This window comes from Schistocerca serialis, chromosome 1 (assembly GCF_023864345.2).
Source record: "Schistocerca serialis cubense isolate TAMUIC-IGC-003099 chromosome 1, iqSchSeri2.2, whole genome shotgun sequence".
NCBI lineage: Eukaryota > Metazoa > Arthropoda > Insecta > Orthoptera > Acrididae > Schistocerca > Schistocerca serialis.
In genome coordinates this window covers 103,104,517-103,123,165 of record NC_064638.1, presented here as the reverse complement: position 1 = coordinate 103,123,165, position 18,649 = coordinate 103,104,517, and the positions used below count along the sequence as shown (strand labels likewise).

At 40.8% G+C, this 18,649-nt stretch overlaps 1 protein-coding gene across 1 annotated transcript in view; it reads left to right on the top strand.

The window, feature by feature from the left end:
• LOC126425549 (EGFR adapter protein-like) overlaps positions 1-17,711 on the top strand; it is a 435,287-nt gene extending 417,576 nt beyond the window's left edge. Inside the window, exons 7-8 of the mRNA XM_050088319.1 lie at positions 1,844-2,015; positions 15,382-17,711. Coding sequence (XP_049944276.1) covers positions 1,844-2,015; positions 15,382-15,591 — 382 coding nt within the window. The 3' untranslated portion in view covers positions 15,592-17,711. The remainder of the gene's footprint in view (positions 1-1,843; positions 2,016-15,381) is intronic.
• Positions 17,712-18,649: the final 938 nt, after the last annotated feature.

The following is an 18,649-nucleotide window of genomic DNA, read 5'->3' as shown; positions in this document are numbered from 1 at the left end:
TCCTAGCGCGATTCATTTGCTTGAACTGCACATTATCTCACCTCTGTAATAACTGGTGTTCGTTGCCTCCAGTCATTATCCACTGGCATAGAAGATTGTGTCTGGCTATTATTGCCTTGCCAATTCGTAGGATTCGAGTTCACATTATAACCTGGAATGTACCTGCTGTCGTGTCGATTCTGTCTGATTTTCCTGTATCTGAAACTGTTATCATTACCGCTACGCGGATTACGATGTTGGTCGTAATTATTGCAGTGCGGCTGAGCGCGATTTGCATTTGTCTCCTGAATCAGCTGATTGCTTGCTCGGTTGTCGTAAGCATTATTCGACTGCGAGTACGCGCTATGTCTATCTGGTCTTGCCTTAAAACTCGTATCTTCTTGGATCAAAACAATGGAGTTCAAGACTGACATGAATTGTTGTAAATTCTCCTCCGATGCGGGTATTAACTTCTCTCTCGTCTCAGCCGGAATTTTCGCCTTCAAAATCCGCAGAATATCCTTGTGCGTTATCGGTTCATCCCAGTACCTTGCTTTATTTAAATACTTCTCAAAGTATCGCCGTAGGCTTTCTGTTTTTACACAGAACGTCTCCGAGTTAAAGAACTCTTTTCTTAAATGTTCTTGCACACCCTGTGACCAATACTTAGCAAGAAACGCCTTCTCAAATTTTTCGTACGTCTCGCATGTAGCCATCGTGTCCGTGACCCATAATGCACCATCACGTTGAATATATCCTGAAACGTAACTGATCTTTTATGCTTCAGTCCATGCCCTTGGTAGTCCTCCACAAAATCGTCGTACAAATACACTGGATTTATGGATTTTCGATCAGGTGAGAACGTCTGAAACTGCCTATATTTCAACAATTTTTCCTCCATTAGCACTGCAACGTACATATTTCTTAGCGTGCGGCTCTGCATGCATTCCGTTATAATTTATATTTCCCTCCGGCGAGACATGTCCGTTACCATAACATGATTCATGGCTTGAGCCCTGCCTTCGTTCTACTTCACGCAGCTCCTTTCTACAGTCTTTTACTGCCTCTCGCATCTGTTCCTTATCTCTGGACATATTTTCAACAGAATTGACTATTTCGTCCTTCCGTTGTTTAAAATTCGGCACTAATTGTTGTTTTACCTTTTTAATTTCTTTAATATTTTCTGCAATTGATAAGCTGCCAATAGGCAATTTGCTTACCGCTTCTTTTATACTTGTTTCTACACATAACACCACCTGGTTTTCCTTAGCGGATGCCCATTCATCTCATTTATTTGAGAAATCCTGTTGATGTTTACCGAAATTCTCTCGTGTCAGCTGATCACATCCAGAAGGTATGGTAGCCACAGTTTCTGCTAATTCCACTACGTAAGTTTCTACTTCCTCTTGCTTCGATTTCATGTTTTGCATTGCTTCGGTAATCCTTTTGATTTCCAAAGGAAACTGATTTCGCGCATCTCGCTACTCGATTATCTCATTTGAGATTTGTTGTTGCTGGCTAACTAATGCCTGAATTGCAGCTGACATGTCTGTTTGCTCTTGACACAAGTCTGCTTTACGATCCATTACACTATTAACACTCATTTGATATAGTATCCAGGAGCATAGATTTCTGTCAGCTAGGAGCGCTGCTGTCGCATTGGATGACAAAAATGAGCAGGAGTGTCGTGACTGTATCTGTTAGACTGTGCTGTTACTGTGTTTGTCACTGAGATTACGTTGGAGGTGCTAGCCCTTGATAATGGGGAGTATAATAATTGTTCACAAGATCAGCAGTGAGACCGGTTGATATGCCGTTCCGCCAGCGCTACCCGAGTTCATGTGTGCGATGACCTTGTTCGCAGGGAGATCGCGCTGGAGGTGCTGGGCCGTGAACCGGAGGGCGCGTTCATGGTGCGCGAGAGCACCAGCAAGCCCGGCTGCTACGCGCTGTCGCTGCGCGTCCCCAGGGACTTCCAGCCGGCCGGCATCGCGCACTACCTCATCCTGCGCACCGCCAAGGGGTACAAGATCAAGGTGGGACTACACTCACTTTAACAATATGATCGAGTGCAGACGCTACCGACTTGTCTTGTTGGCGTCTAATCTGGTTCTCAAGCTTTCAGCCTGCTCCATTTGTTCTTATGATGCACTTGCTCCAAAAGATTTCCCTCCGAAGTAGTTGGAGGGCCAATATCAGTTACTGTTCCTGCCTTGTAATAAATGGTATCTTTTCACTATCTGAGGCACACAATGAACCGACATTTTGTCAACAGTCTTATGAATGGTTTTATGCAGAGCGCCATGAATCCCTCTTCATCTCGCAGTACCACTTGCACTGCAGAACCTGCAGCAGTTTGCTGGATGTACAAGTAATAAAATATCAGCCTTCTCCTGCTACAATTTTCTGGATGTAATCCGATATCTGTTTTCCACTATAATTTTAACCTCTACTGCTCCCTCTAATACCGTGGATGTTACTCCTCGATGTGTTAATCGTGTCTTCTCATCCTTTCCGTTCTCCTTGTCAGTCTTCCCCCTACGTCCGATTCTTCGCAGGTTCTGCAGAGAACCTACGCATGCTCTATCTTACCACTCCACCTAATTTTCAGCTTCTATAGCACCACACCTCATAACAGTTCACTTTTGTTCTTCTGTTTTTACCAAGTCGAAAATTCACTGGCACACAATTCTTTTGCTGAAAACACACATTCTGCCGGCCGTTGTGGCCGAGCGGTTCTAGGCGCTTCTCCGGAACCGCGCAAGTTGGAATCCTGCCTCGATCATGGATGTGTGTGATGTCCTTAGGTTAGTTAGGTTTAAGTAGTTCTGAGTCTAGGGGACTGATGACCTCCGAGTTAAGTCCCATAGTACTCAGCGCCATTTGAACCATTTCTGAACACACATTCTCAGAAATTTCTTCCGCAGATTAAGGCCAGTGTTTGGTACTACAGATTTTTCTTGGGCAGGAATGCCTTCGTCAGTATGCTTTTCATGTTCGTGTACGTCATGTTCCCAAATTTTGATCTTTACTTTATCGCTAATCTCATTTCTGCTACTCCATTTTAGTTTCGTCTTTCTTCGGTTTACTCCCCGTCCGTATTTTTACTCATTACAGTATTCATTCCATTCAACACGTCGTCTGTTATTTCAATTTCCCTGAGGTTAGCAATGTTATCAGCGATCTTATCATTGTTATCATTTCACCTTGTATTTTAAGCCCACTCTCTAAACTTTCTTTTATTTTCGACATTGCTTCCTTGATGTGTAGATGGAACAGCAGAGACGCAGGACTATATCCCTGTTCGGCACACTTTTTAATCCTAACATTCTTATTGTTAAATGCTTTATTATTCCAGTCTCTGATCACAAATGAATTTTTTAGACGATGACCAGTTTCAGTCTGTAATGACATCTTCAGATCTTTTTTAATCATGTCCTAAAGTGATACGGCCATGGTGTAAAAAAGATCTGAAGATGGTAATTATAGACTGAAACCGGTCATCATCTAAAGAATTCATTTGTGATAAGAGACTGGAATGATAAAGCATTTTACAGTATTGGATCACTGTTTGTACACGCAATTATGTCGCAGTTGGTGATTCTTATTGTTTCCTTTTGGTTCTTAAGTACATTCTGCATACTGCCTGCCTTTCTGTTTAGCTTACACGTATTTTTATAGGGAGTTTGAACATCTTGCGCTATTTTAAATTCTCGAATTTTTTACGTCGACAAATCCTCTGAACGTCTCCTGATTTTTTTAAAAAAATTTTTACAGTGTTCCTTCAGTCATTAATCGCAACGTCAGAGCTGCCCTCTAGCGCTCTTACCTTTCCGAAATCAAACTTATCAATACACAACAGATCCTCAGTTCTTTTACTATTCTTCTGTGTATTATTCTTGTCAGCAGCTTGGATGTATGAGCCGTCAACGTGATTGTGCGATAGTGTTGCACTTATCTGCCCTTGTTATCTACAGGATTGCGTGTGTGAACTTTTTTTCGAAAGTCTCACGGTATGTCCCCAGAATCATAGCTTCTACATACCAACTTTGATAGATGCTTCGTAGCCACTGCCCCTACTCTTAGAAATGCCGAAAAAATGTTATCTAAAAATTCTGCCTTATTTGTCTGCAAGCCCTCCAAAGCTCTATTAAACTATGATGCTAACAGTCCCCTTTGTCTATGGTTTTTCTTTCACTCGAGTTACGACAGCTTGTCTTTGTAGATGGCGGTGCTTGCCAGTCATAAAATTGTTGAAAAGTGCGTCGCAATACACTTGAGAAATTCGTAAGCTGCTTCAGAGTATGACGTTTGATTTTCTTGGAGACAATCAGCCATTCCAACATTCTGTCGCATCTGCCTCCCACAGCATTTCACGTGTGCAAGGAAAAAAGAATGGTTCAAATGGCTTTGAGCACTATGGGACTCAACTGCTGTGGTCATAAGTCCCCTAGAACTTAGAACTACTTAAACCTAACTAACCTAAGGACATCACACACATCCATGCCCGAGGCAGGATTCGAACCTGCGACCGTAGCGGTCGTGCGGTTCCAGACTGTAGCTCCTTTAACCGCTCGGCCACTCCGGCCGGCGTGCAAGAAAACAAAGGTATTAGATTTCAATACGTGTTTCCCAGTACCAGCTTATACTCCCTCTTATTGAATTATGTCTTCTTCCTCAATCAGACGTGAATCTGTAATCACGTCTCAGGATTTCTTGGTGACAGTGTTTAATCTGCTTAGGGAATGGGCGATTTCCTTCCTTACCTTTCCCTAGTCGTGCTACGTCTCCAATTGTCTCGTTATTGACATAAACTTGCAGTTACTTGTCATCTCATGTCATGCCATAATTGGTAGTGCTTTACTACCTTAAACAATGTAGTTGCTGTGGTTCCCTAGCTTTACCCACTTGGACAATGTGCGCAACTGTCTTCAATATACCTCGCAAGTACAATGCATGAATGTAAGAGCACTCAAATAGCCTCTGATAAAGTTACGAATCATACTACATGTAAATGTATTTATTCCTCTATTGCACTGTGTGATTCTGATCAAAGTACAATGCATGAATGTAAGAGCACTCAAATAGCCTTTGATAAAGTTACGAATCATACTACATGTAAATGTATTTATTCCTCTATTGCACTGTGTGATTCTGATCATTTCCAAGTCAAAAATACCTAATTCCTAGTTTGATCGATTTTAGATATTTTAGAAAATTCGACTGATTAAAAATTATGTTGCAGCATAACCCGTTGGAAACAACAAAATTCCCCAAGTGAACTATCTGTCTTGTCAGTCTGAAGCACCCTACAGACCTACATGTTTGGTAATGTGGACCCGAATGAACTCCAGAAATGAATGACAACACGGTATGCTTTCTACTAGAGCAGTGCTCACCACTCTTATAAAGATACTGACCTACCATATCGTTCCTAAATCATACTGAGAGCTGCGAAAAAAATTAGGGTACAAATGGAAACTTTAAAAAATCTTATATTTGTGGCCTACAAGACCACATTTCTAGTAAATATAAAATGAATTTTAATTAAATTCTATTTAGGAAGAAGAAATTTCAATTCTACACAAGAAAGAGTAGTTAGTAATAAATTACAAACATAAGAATAGATTTTTTTTTGTATCGGACTAATGAGAAGGATGGCGCTTTTTTGTCGGCAGCAAAATTTTTAGTGTTGAGGGAGTTGGTATTGGCCATTAGAATACAGTTGTGGAAATGTTCGTCTGTCAGTCTGTTTCTGTACTTGTTTTTATAAATTCCATGATGGAAAAAGATACCCCACATGCACGTGTTGTTCTGAACACTGTCTTGACTTTGAGACCAATTTGGACGGAAGCAAGGTATTTTTCTTTAGGAAGACGCTCCCGTCTTATTTGTAGATTATCAAAAGCTATTCTTGCAAAAACAGCCAACTCACCTATATCAGCTATAGCAGTCGATTCGTCAAGTTGAAGGAAAAAATATCAGCAGTGATAAAAGTCAGTTTTAATTTTTGAGGTAGCACCACAAGTCATAATTGGAACCATCCTCATTACTGTACGTGCAGAACAATTTGCAGATTTCATAGTAGATATTATCTCAGTTTTATTTTTGAAACTATCAAATAATGAATCTACAGATTCTAAAAGTGCTGTTTTAGTTAAGTCACCGTCGTCTTAAGGTTTCTTATTCTGTACAATTATATCTGAAACTCGGGGCTGTTATGATGACGACGAACGAGTCGTCGCCAATGTTGACTGGTGGCCAACTCTAAATAGGAACATACACATAACAGCAGGTTTGTCAGTAACGTCGATAAGGTACTGGCTGCATGGTCTGGATCTGCAACGACTAAAATAATTAGAATTTGTTGATAAAAAATGATATACATTGTACTTAACTGGTTGTACAGGACTCTTCTTTGCTGCATACATATAATTATAAACAAATAGCTATTGAGGCGTCACTTAGGCCTTAAGTTACTAAACGCCTTGTTAGAAGTTGCTTCCTATCAACTGAAGACTGTGCTACTTTACTACTTGACATCCCGAGCAAGAGTGGACGAGAGCTCGCTAGAAACTTAATACAAGCCGCGAAGCGGCTGTGGTCGCGACTCGCGGGTCCAACAAAAATAATACGGACCGCGGTCCCAGGCCCTAACAAGTGTGGTATCGAACGTTGATACCACAGGAACGACACGCCACCTTGCTAGTTTACTGTTCTCTAATCGTTTAAAAAAGTTAATTGTTGAGTATAAGTTTTGATTTCAACTGTCATACCCCTCCCTCCGTTAGAGCAGAATTCCTGACCCAACGAAGTTGAAATAACGCTCGACGTTCCCTTGCTCCCCATATGTTACACTGGAACAGCACGTAAACACACACATTTGCCCTTTAAAGAAGTAATCGGTTTCCCATTACAAATGAAAGTGATATTTCCGTTGCATGAATACATCATTATAATAAACCTAACATCAGTGAGTATTAACAGGTGTCTGATACACACTAGAACGGTCGGGGTGACCGAGCGGTTCTAGGCGCTACAGTCTCCAACCGCGCGACCGCTACGGTCGCAAGTTCGAACCCTGCCTCGGACATGGATGTGAGTGATGTCCTTACGTTAGTTATGTTTAAGTAGTTCTAAGTTCTAGGGGACTGATGACCCATAGTGCTCAGAGCCATTTGAACCATTTAGACACACTTGAAAAAAAAAAAATGTGCACAGCCACACATTTATACAACCAACTATGAGCCGACTGAGCGTTACCACGCTCTACTGGAAATGTCCTCGCAAGCTATTAGAAGCTCCCGATCGACAGATTGGCGACCACTACTTTAAGGCTTACGGCAGAAGCAACGTGCAAAAACAATCTTACTACCATGAAGCAGACACACACACGCTCGTCAAAGAACGTTCATACCTAATTTTGATTTAGACATCCTTGGTGTTCCAGTTTCAAGTAGACTGCAACTTAATTTTCCATCTCTTCTTAGAACGCCTAACATTTATTTTCCCTTGTGGTGTATGTTGGTATAGGTAATAATTCAACTCACACTCTTTGAATGTATTCATGCGATTTCTTTTTTAGCTCCTCTGTTTTATGAAGTATGCTAACGCTCAGTTCATTTCTAATTTTAGTTTTCTTTTTCCGATCTTTGTTTTTGTAACTTGTTAGGAGTGTCATTTGTGTTGCTTTGGTCCTGCTCTGTTGACTGGCATTTGTAGTCCAAATCACTGACTCATACATTAGAGCTGGTCAGCTATCACGTTACAAAATTTTAGTAGTGATCCTTTCGTACCTGTTTTGAGGAGAGTGCGATTTATAGTACCTACCAATAATAGATATTTTTACAGCTTGAATTCTTTATCATTGGAGGTAATGTATGAGGTCTCATTTCCCAGGTATAAAATTATTTATTTGTCATAGCGGTGTTTTGCTATTCCATCCTCCTTACCACTGAATGCCATTATCTTAGTACCATCATTGGGTGTGATGATATTATAATCATTTAATTCCTTGTGCAAGGATGAAAGTGCTGTCTGTAATTAATCTTTCGAGTTCACTAAAGTTATTATATCATTTGCAAAAACGAGAGTATTCATAACTTCAACATTAAACTTATAATGGTGCACTGATTTACTCTGCCATATCTTTGCATCGTACATGAATATATATTAAGTAATGTGGGTGATAAGGGGCACCTTGTTCACATCTTCAGAGATGGTTCTCGAAAATTGACTTCATTTTTGTACTCTGGTTTGTTTTGTATGACAAAACTTGAAATTACAGTTATTACATGCTGAAATATACCATTCTTTTCAGTACTTCAATTCTGTTAACGTTACCGAAGGTTTTCTCACAATGGATAAAGGCAGTATATATGGGGTTATTGTATTCTCTGTGGTCTTCCATATTTTGGCAGGCGGGGAAAACACTGTCTAATCTTTCCATTCCAAATCCAATCTGTCCTTCCATAAGAAACGATTTTGAAAGTATGAAGGGATGAAAGGTTACTTTGTTAATAATTTCTCATGTATCTTATATCTAAAGTTGGGATTTTTCTGTAGTTGGCCGTATGCAAAACACTGCTTCTTTTTCTTCTGTACGACATATTTCGATACCTATGTTTCCTCTTCTGTGGCTCAAACTTATTTCCGCGAAATATAGTACAAAGTTTATAATCGCATATCTATTGCAGCCATTAAAACAGAAATATATAATTATATAGGTTTGGTTTGTTTCGTTTGTTCATCTGCAAATTACATTACTGCTGAAAATACATTTGTACACATCGGTTTTGTGCCGTCTTTTTGTCGTTTTGACAGCATGTCATGTGGAAAATAGTCATAAAGAAAATTCGTACATTTTTGAAGCCTACATTTTTGTGGACAGTGGTTATATACACTGGTGTCTAAAATTAAAGCAACAAACTAAAATTTTACAAGGCTGCGTTTATTTTGCCACAAAACAGGTGATAGCAAAGTAGAAACAATGTCAAGGAAACAGAATGTAAACGACTGCAACATGCACAACAGTAGACGAAAATGTTCTTCGTTTTTTCCAACTTAACAGATTTGCACACCCATTCCGACAACTGGTTAATGCTCTCACTATGGGGTGTGACCATCTCTGGCAGCAATAGAGGCCCGACAACGACGGAGCATGCTGTGAATAACGTTATCAGTTTCATGTTGAGGCAATAAAGCCCATTCTTCCTGCGGACATGTCTTGGAGAGTGGTTATGGATGCAAGCTGTCTCCCTAGTGCAGCCCAGACATGCTCAACGGGATTCAAATCGGGAGAACGAGCAGGCCACGCCATGCGTGCAGTAACTTCCGTTTCCAAGAAAACATCAACCACTCGTGCAATATCGCCCATAAATACGACGTCCAGACGCACAGGACTTTGCAACAACCGTACACGAGGTCCCAAGACCTCGTCACGGTACCTGACAACCGTTAAAGCTTTCCGATTCACCCGTATAATTTCATGAAGAGACTTTACAGGAGTCAACATAATCCCCGCCCACACCGTTAGCGATCCTCCTCAATATCGGTCTCTTTCCACAATGCTTGGGTCTCGAAATCGCGTTCCACATTCTCTTCAGATGCGAATCCATCGAGAATCACTCTCTAGACCAAATCGGGACTCATCTGTGACGAAAACATTGACTCCACTCTAGATGTTCCCTCTGCGAAGATGTGTCAGAGGCACACATACAGTTGGTCTCCGACAGTAAAGGCCGCTCTGTCGAAGCCTTCTCTACACCGTTTGCCTCGATACAAAACGTCCAGTGGGTGCTGCGAGGTCAAATTCAGTTGCCACGCAGTACTAAGGCAATACCGTCGTGGCTTTACAGCCAAATAACGGTCCTCTGTTTCTGATATCACATGTGGCCGGCCCTGCCCTTGTCTCCGTGCCACATCCGAGAAATAACACAACGATTTATGTTAAGCCATCGGGCCACATGTGTTTACGACTGTCCTGCTTCCATTCTTCCTGGGCTCTCCACCGTAGAGAGTCTGGCAGGTGTCTCCCATGTGCCATATTGCACCATCTGTGAATGTGCACAACTGCTATTGTGTGTGTGTGTGGGACTACCCGACAAACACCACCCTGTTTGATAGATGCCCTGAAGTCATCATTCGCGTGATTTTCCGTTGACCGAAGTGCCACCTTCCGTAAAGTACACGATCGTGCGGATATTTGTTGATAGCTTGTATGATTATATCGTGAATTAAACTTAGAACAGGAAACAACGACTTGTAGCTTTAATTTTGTACGCCAATGTGTTTTACTGTACTTACATATTTTACTTCTTGTGTTTCTCTGGTAAATTTCTCTTTCTGTTGCTGTTGATTACATTGTTTCCACACTGTTTCTAATGTAATTTAACTCTCACACATTTACTTCTCAAGTATTCACCACAAAACGCGGTTTGTGCAGACACTTGTGTCAACATATTCAGTGAATGATGCTGTGTTGTTGTCTCTGCTCATTTGTTCATTGTTTGCCGTTTGTTTAGTGCTTCGCTAATTCTGAGTGTTTCGTGAAAACTGTTGTGGTGTGTCTGTCGGGGGAAAACTGACGTTATGTGACGCGATGTGATGTGGCCTATTGTGGTGTGTGTGTGTGTGTGTGTGTGTGTGTGTGTGTGTGTGTGTGTGTGTGTGTGTGTGTGTGTGTGTGTAAATAGTGAGTGATTGAGAGAGAGAGAGAGAGCTGGAAAGATGAGTGGATGGAGTGGGCTTGAGAATGTAACATCTGGTCTCGGATAATTGAGGGTGTTTAATTAGTACGTTTTGTGCGTGGAAGTGTATTTGTATAGACCACTGAGTTTTCCTAACAGTATTTTGTTACACATTTTGTATTTTCGTTCAAGGCTTTCATTCGTTGTATCATTACTTTTTGTGTGTGGTAGTCCTCCTCTGTTGTGAGTTTTTGATAGAGGGTACTGATTTCTCTGGAGGTCTTAACATCAATCTCAGCGTTGTAGGGGTGGTGGTTTTCTTGTCAGAGATGATCTGCGAAAGTGGAGTGTGTACTGTCACATTTTAAGACTCCGATGTGTTCAGAATATTTTGTTTTGAAATGTCTGCATGTTTGGCCTATGTAGACCGATTTGCATGGATTACAGTTTGACTGATAGAGTCAAGCTTTGCAGAATTTTTCTGTGGAGATGCTTTGGCTTTTACATTTTTCTGTATGTATTGCTTTGGCAGAATGATATTTCGAGTCTTTATTTCTTTGGGACGTTCCCCAATCTGTGTACGTTTTCGTATATTCAGAGCCTAGACATAAATCTGTACAGCTTTAATGTCAGTGCCGTCAGTAGACTGTTGTTTATTTACAGTGTTACATTTACACTCACACAATCATGATTTCGGCTTCAAAGTGCCATTATCAAGTGTTTTTTGAAAGCAGATTAGACAATAATAGTGAAATGCATAACAAGTGTTATAAACATATAAGAATCCACATTTATAATGCTTACTTTCAAGATGGCATACTGTCGTATTAAAACACACTATTAGACAGTCAAGCGTCTATATTTCTGTCAGATCCTACTGCTTTATTTCATCACTGAGTATACCATCTTGACTGAATGACAATGGGCTAAGTGTCAAATTGTCTTGGTCAAAGAAATTCCTGTTACAAGCAGGTGACTTTTTCTTTTTTTTATCTTTGGACTCAGTGTCCGGTAGGATAGGAAAGCTTAGGAGCAATTTATTTTCTTTGGAAGTTGTTACATCTTTGCAGTACCTTTTTATCTTGGTATATACGATTTAGAGTTGGCGATGTGTTAATTTCATGTACAAAGCTGTACATTTACCTATTAAAACGTACTTTAGACAACGTCAGTGATTAGCTGGACTGTTATATTTATGGATGCAGCGAATATTATCGAGAGGTTTGTTACTGTTTATGTTTATGTGCAGGCAACTTCACTGTATACTAAGATAAACAGGTACTGCCAAGATGTAACAACTACCATAGAAAATAAATTGCTCCTCATCCTTCTTATCCTACCGGACACTGAGTTCAAAGATTAAAAAGGAAAGAAAAAGTCACCTGCTTGTAACAGGAATTTCTTTGACCAAGACAATTTTACTCTCAGCCAATTGTCATTCAGTCAAGATGGTATACGCAATGATGAAAGAAAACAGTAGGCTCTGCCAGAAAATAGACCCTTAGACTGTATAATTGTGTATTTTAATACGACAGTATGTCGTCTTACGCAATTTATAACAATTGTAATTAATCATTATGAATGTGGATTCTTATATGGTTATATCACTTGTTATCTATTTCACCGTTATTGTGTAATCTGCTTTCAGAAAACACTTGATAATGGCAGTTTGAAGCCGAAATCATGATTGTGTAAGTGTAAATGTAACACTGTAAATAAACAACAGTCTAATGGCGGTACTGACTTTAAAGAAATACAGGGTGATTCAAAAAGAATACCACAACTTTAAAAATGTGTATTTAATGAAAGAAACATAATATAACCTTCTGTTATACATCATTACAAAGAGTATTTAAAAAGGTTTTTTTTCACTCAAAAACAAGTTCAGAGATGTTCAATATGGCCCCCTCCAGACACTCGAGCAATATCAACCCGATACTCCAACTCGTTCCACACTCTCTGTAGCATATCAGGTCTAACAGTTTGGATAGCTGCTGTTATTTCTCGTTTCAAATCATCAATGGTGGCTGGGAGAGGTGGCCGAAACACCATATCCTTAACATACCCCCATAAGAAAAAATCGCAGGGGGTAAGATCAGGGCTTCTTGGAGGCCAGTGATGAAGTGCTCTGTCACGGGCTGCCTGGCGGCCGATCGATCGCCTCGGGTAGTTGACGTTCAGGTAGTTACGGACAGATAAGTGCCAATGTGCCTCTCCATACAGTTGATTGTGGAATTTGCAGCTCTCTGCTACCTCTGCGAGTCGATTTTCCTGGGCTGCGAACAAATGCTTGCTGGATGCGTGCTACATTTTCATCACTCGTTCTCGGCCGTCCAGAACTTTTACCTTTGCACAAACACCCATTCTCTGTAAACTGTTTATACCAACGTTTAATACACCACCTATCAGGAGGTTTAAGACCATACTTCGTTCGAAATGCACGCTGAACAACTGTCGTCGATTCAGCTCAAAAAGCTTTCTGTTGAGCTTTCTCCATCTTAGCATCAACTGACGCTGACGCCTAGTCAACAGCGCCTCAAGCGAACAAATGTACAACTAAATGAAACTTTATAGCTCCCTTAATTCGCCGACAGATAGTGCTTAGCTCTGCCTTTTGTTGTTGCAGAGTTTTAAATTCCTAAAGTTGTGGTGTTCTTTTTGAATCACCCTATATATTATGGCTGTGGCCCCGAATTATGAAAAAATTATCAAATCCGTACAGCTTTAATTTGTGCGAGATGTAACGGTATGATGATGCAAGGGAGTGATCTGTGATAAAATATACTACTTTCAACGTCAAACTTCATCCTTGTTTCCTTCCTTTCATTAGTTACAGTATATAATACCGGGTGATCAAAAAGTCAGTATAAATTTGAAAACTTAATAAACCACGGAATAATGTAGATAGAGAGGTAAAAATTGACACACTTGCTTGGAATGACATGGAGTTTTATTAGAACAAAAAAAAATTAACAAAATGTCTGACAGATGGCGCTGGGCAACAAAACGTCAGTGACTGCGCATGACAATCGTGTATAAAAGGAGCTGTAATGAGAGAGAGAATCAGAGGCGCCAGCAGTCGCAGCATGTTGACGTTACCTGAAAAGGCGCTTTTAGTGAAGCTGTATTATCAGAATGGCGAATGTGCTAGTTTGGCGTTACGATCCTATCACCATAGGAAGGGGATTCGAACGGGTAAAGGTCGGTTGACAAATGCAGCTGTGGCGAGAATGATTTCGAAGTTCGAAGCCACGGGTTGTTTAGACGATGGACCCCGTAGTGGCCGACCGAGCACAAGGCGTTCAGGAAGAAATGGAGACTGTAGCGGGTTCGTCTATGCACGGGGAAGTCAGTGCTCGAGCAGTCGCACGTCGCACTGGCATTCCATACACTACTGTTTGGTTGGCACTTAGGCGTACACTTCGATGCTATCCGTACAAAATCCATCAGCATCATGAACTGTTTCCTGGCGATTTAGTGAAGCGGAAGGCATTTGAGGTGTGGGCGTTTCAAAAGATGGCGGAAGATGACGATTGGTTGAGCAACGTGTTGTGGACCGACGAAGCTCATTCCACGCTCCGATGGTCTGTCAACGCCCACAACTGTAGAATTTGGGGTACCGAAAATCCTAGATCTGTCGTGGAAACTACACTGTACGACGAGAAAGTCACGGTATGGGTTGGATTCACCACATCTACCGTTATCGGGCCTTTTTTCGTCGAGGAAATGCGTGATTCTGGTTTTGTAACTGCTACCGTGACGGGTGAGAGGTACGCCGATATGTTACAGAACCGCATCATCCCCGGCCTGGCTGATAAACACCTGCTGCAACGTACGATGTTTATGCAGGATGGCGTTCCACCCCATATTGCTAGACGCGTGAAAGATCTCTTGCGTTAGTCGTTTGGTGACGATCGTGTGCTCAGCCGCCACTTTCGTCATTCTTGTCCTCCCAGGTCCCCAGACCTCAGTCCGTGCAATTATTGGCTTTGGGGTTACCTGGAGTCGCAAGTGTATCGTGATCGACCGACATCTCTAGGGATGCTGAAAGACAACATCCGACGCCAAACCTTCACCATAACTTCGGACATGCTTTACAGTGCTGTTACCGAGCGAGGTGGCGCAGTGGTAGCACACTGGACTCGCATTCGGGAGGACGACGGTTCAATCCCAAGTCCGGCCATCCTGATTTAGGTTTTTCGTGATTTCCCTAAATCGCTCCAGGCAAATGCTGGGATGATTCCTTTGAAAGGGCACGGCCGACTTCCTTCCCCATCCTTCCCTAATCCGATGAGACCGATGACCTCGCTGTTTGGTCTCTTCCCCGAAACAAACCAAACCAACAGTGCTGTTCACAACATTATTCCTCGACTACAGCTATTGTTGAGGAATGATGGTGGACATATTGAGCATTTCGTGTAAAGAACATTAAGTTTGCTTTGTCTTACTTTGTTATGTTAATTATTGCTATTCTGATCAGATGAAGCGCCATCTCTCGGACGTTTTTTGAACTTTTGTATTTTTTTGGTTCTAATAAAACCCCATGTCATTCCAAGCATGTGTGTCAATTTGTACCTCTCTATCTACATTATTCCGTGATTTATTCAGTTTTCAAATTTAAACTGACTTTTTGATGACCCGGTACATTCAAGAAAATCTCATACCTTGATTCTGCTGCTCGGTGTTCACAGTGAATTTCTCTCTCTTTCCGCAGGGCTTCACGAAGGAGTTTTCGAGCCTGACCGCGCTAATCACGCACCACTCTGTGATGCCGGAGCTCCTGCCCGTTCCGCTGTCGCTCAGCCGCTACAACCCCAGCTTCGCCAAGTCCGACTCCAACAAGGACAGCGCCGACACAGACTCCGACCCAGACTACAACACGCTGTCCGACTTCCGCAAGATGATGGCCGACCTCTCCCTGTAGACCCTGCTCCGTCGATACAGGACACAATATACAACTAGTTCACAGCGCTACATGTAGCTGATACGAATACCTTCGTGATTTAACAACAGGGTCAGTGTTACATCCTGTGGCTGACTATCCATGTCTTTGCACGCGTCAGTTAACTATCACCGTTCATAAAAGAGTGTTACTACATTTTCACTGCTGGTGGGCGCGAGAAACGAGGGTGGAAATACAGACTACAGAGGGGTATTTTCACCAGAGATGAAACCAAGTGATTATGACAAGTTACAGGAGCTCCATTGTACAATTTCAGCATCAATCTCAGTAACTGTGACTCGAAACCTCATTAAATTTCTTGGTTTCAAAGCCATTTTTGCTGTCTCTTATATGTACTCAACTTATTTTATGTATTTTTTTTTTTTTGCTTCAACTTCAAATTCAAATTATTTTACTCAGATTTACTCATTTTTCCATAAATCTGTAAGGATTTCCTTGATAATCGACCTACACTACTTACCTGTACAGTGAAATTCAGTATTCACAGCCATTTCAGAAATTTATGTATCCTCCATGCATATATTTGTTCCGTTATGGTTTTCAGCTTTCACAAAGATTACCATAGGGAATACAAGCTGACGCTCTACACGCGTGCCAGCATCCGACAAATGATGAAAAAACTTTTTCACTTAATCAAGAGAGAAGCTTGCAAGTCATGGTTAAAAAAAAAAGTAATTTCCATAATTCGACGCTTCGTTTCCCATGTAGATTAGGGCAATTTGATGTTTCAATGATCACTATAGAGCTCACTGGTATTCTACACTTGATGCGAAGAAATTTACATATTTATGATGAAAGACCTTCACGTATGTTGAGTTCTTAGCTACTGTCCTCATCCTTAAAGGCTCCTCATACTCACCTTGAACAACATATAGTGATTTCAGCACACAGGTATGCCAGCTAATCCTACACATACACATCATATCGATCAGTAACTGGAGACGTCTTCCCCATTTTACGTTCTGTAAGTGTCCTACATTACGTTTGATGGTGTTACATTTTCGATTCGTAATAATGAACATATTCACTAATTAAACGTACGTAATAGACCCAAAAGTCATTTATATATATAAAACATAAAACAGTGCGTATAAAAGCGACTTAAATGAGAATTGCACTTAATAGCAATGTAAAACATGATTCGTGGTATTACAAGGATACTATACGTTTCTGTTGTTCACTGTAGCTGTGAACATCTATGTATCCTTAAAATTAAAAAAAATACACTTGACTTGCTTTGAGTAGCTTTCAATCACACCATTATGTTTTCAAGCACCATCGCAGCTGTAGTCCATTTCCATGTGTGAATTAGTACAGTAACCCTAAAGAAGAAACATATCGCACTTACGATAAATCTGGAAATATATTTTTGTAGGAATGAAAATACTTCCGACATGGCGACAAAAGAATGCGCATTATGCATTACATCCGCAACTTAGTAACACGAATCTGTAATCTATAGTGGTGATTTTCTGTTTAAGGTTCAGTGTTCCTTCTGCATTTATAGAGAGACGAATTTAGTGGACGAAGTATAACAATAGTTTTATTTAGAAATCTATACGTGGGCATTTTGTAGGATATACTCACCTTTTTTATTAAATGTTGGGAAATATTGGAAACAAGCTGGAGAAACCCGACATCAAATGTTAACTACCACATACATTATATTTACAGAAATTGTTGACATATGTGATTTCAATAAGATCTGTCTCTAAAAAGTGTAAGAATAGTATGTAAATGGTTCTTAAAGTGGCACGACAATAGTATCTATCCAAGTAATGAATCTATGTCCTTAGCTTAAGGAAGATGTTTTGCTTTGTAACCAAAGTGCCAAAAACGAGAGTGAACTGCTTAGCAGATGAGTCGTTGCTGTGTTAAAGTATATTAAGTAATGATGTCTATGCATAGCTCTAGTCAGGCTCTAAAATGATGTGTTACTTAAAAGTATATAAAGTTTATTTACGTGTTTATACTCAGCAAATGCAATTGAATAATATATTCTTGAGATGGTTCTAGTCAAGAACTGTTGCACTGATGGCTTGTTAATGGTAAGAATAAAGATTGACTGACAGCAAATGGAATGTCTTCTTTTTTTATTGGACCGTCGTGCCCCTTATTCCTCAGTGCTGAAACTGTCTCTCACTACAAGTTCAAAAACGATTAAGAGTCTACAGTTTAGTCTCCTTTCAGCTCATTTATGGCTACATTGTTACAGTGCGATGTTCTTAAGACGTCGTTGCTCACAACTACATACGAATACTTTCCTACAAGGACATAGGGATTTAGATTGCGACATGGAAGCGAAGATTGTGTTGTTTCCCGCCAACGCTAAAGTTGAAGAACACACTAGATTTTGACTAGTATTTTATTTTCTAACAAGGGAACCTCCCCATCGCACCCCCATCACATTTAGTTATAAGTTGGCATAGTGGATAGACCTTGAAAAACTGAACACAGATCAATTGAGAAAACAGGAAGAAGTTGTGTGGAACTGTGAAAAAATAAGCAAAATATACAAACTGATTAGTTCATGGGTGGATATGCAACATCAAGGACAGTAGGATCGCAGGAGCGCCATGGTCTCGTGGTAACGTGAGCAGCTGCGGAACGAAAGGTCCTTGGTTCAAATCTTCCATTGAGTGAAAATTTTTATTTTTTATTTTCAGTTTATGTGACAAACTCTTATGTTTTCATCACTTTTTTGGGAGTCATTATCACATCCACAAGAAAACCTAAATCGGGCAAGGTAGAAGAATCGCCAAGTGTACAAGTTAGGTGGGTCGACAACATATTCCTGTCATGTGGTGCACATGCCGTCACCAGTGTCGTATAGAATATATCAGATGTGTTTTCCTGTGGAGGAATCGGTTGACCTATGACCTTGCGATCAAATGTTTTCGGTTCCCATTGGAGAGGCACGTCCTTTCGTCTACTAATCGCACGGTTTTGCGATGCGGTCGCAAAACACACACACTAAACTTATTACAGTGAACAGAGACGTCAATGAACGAACGGACAG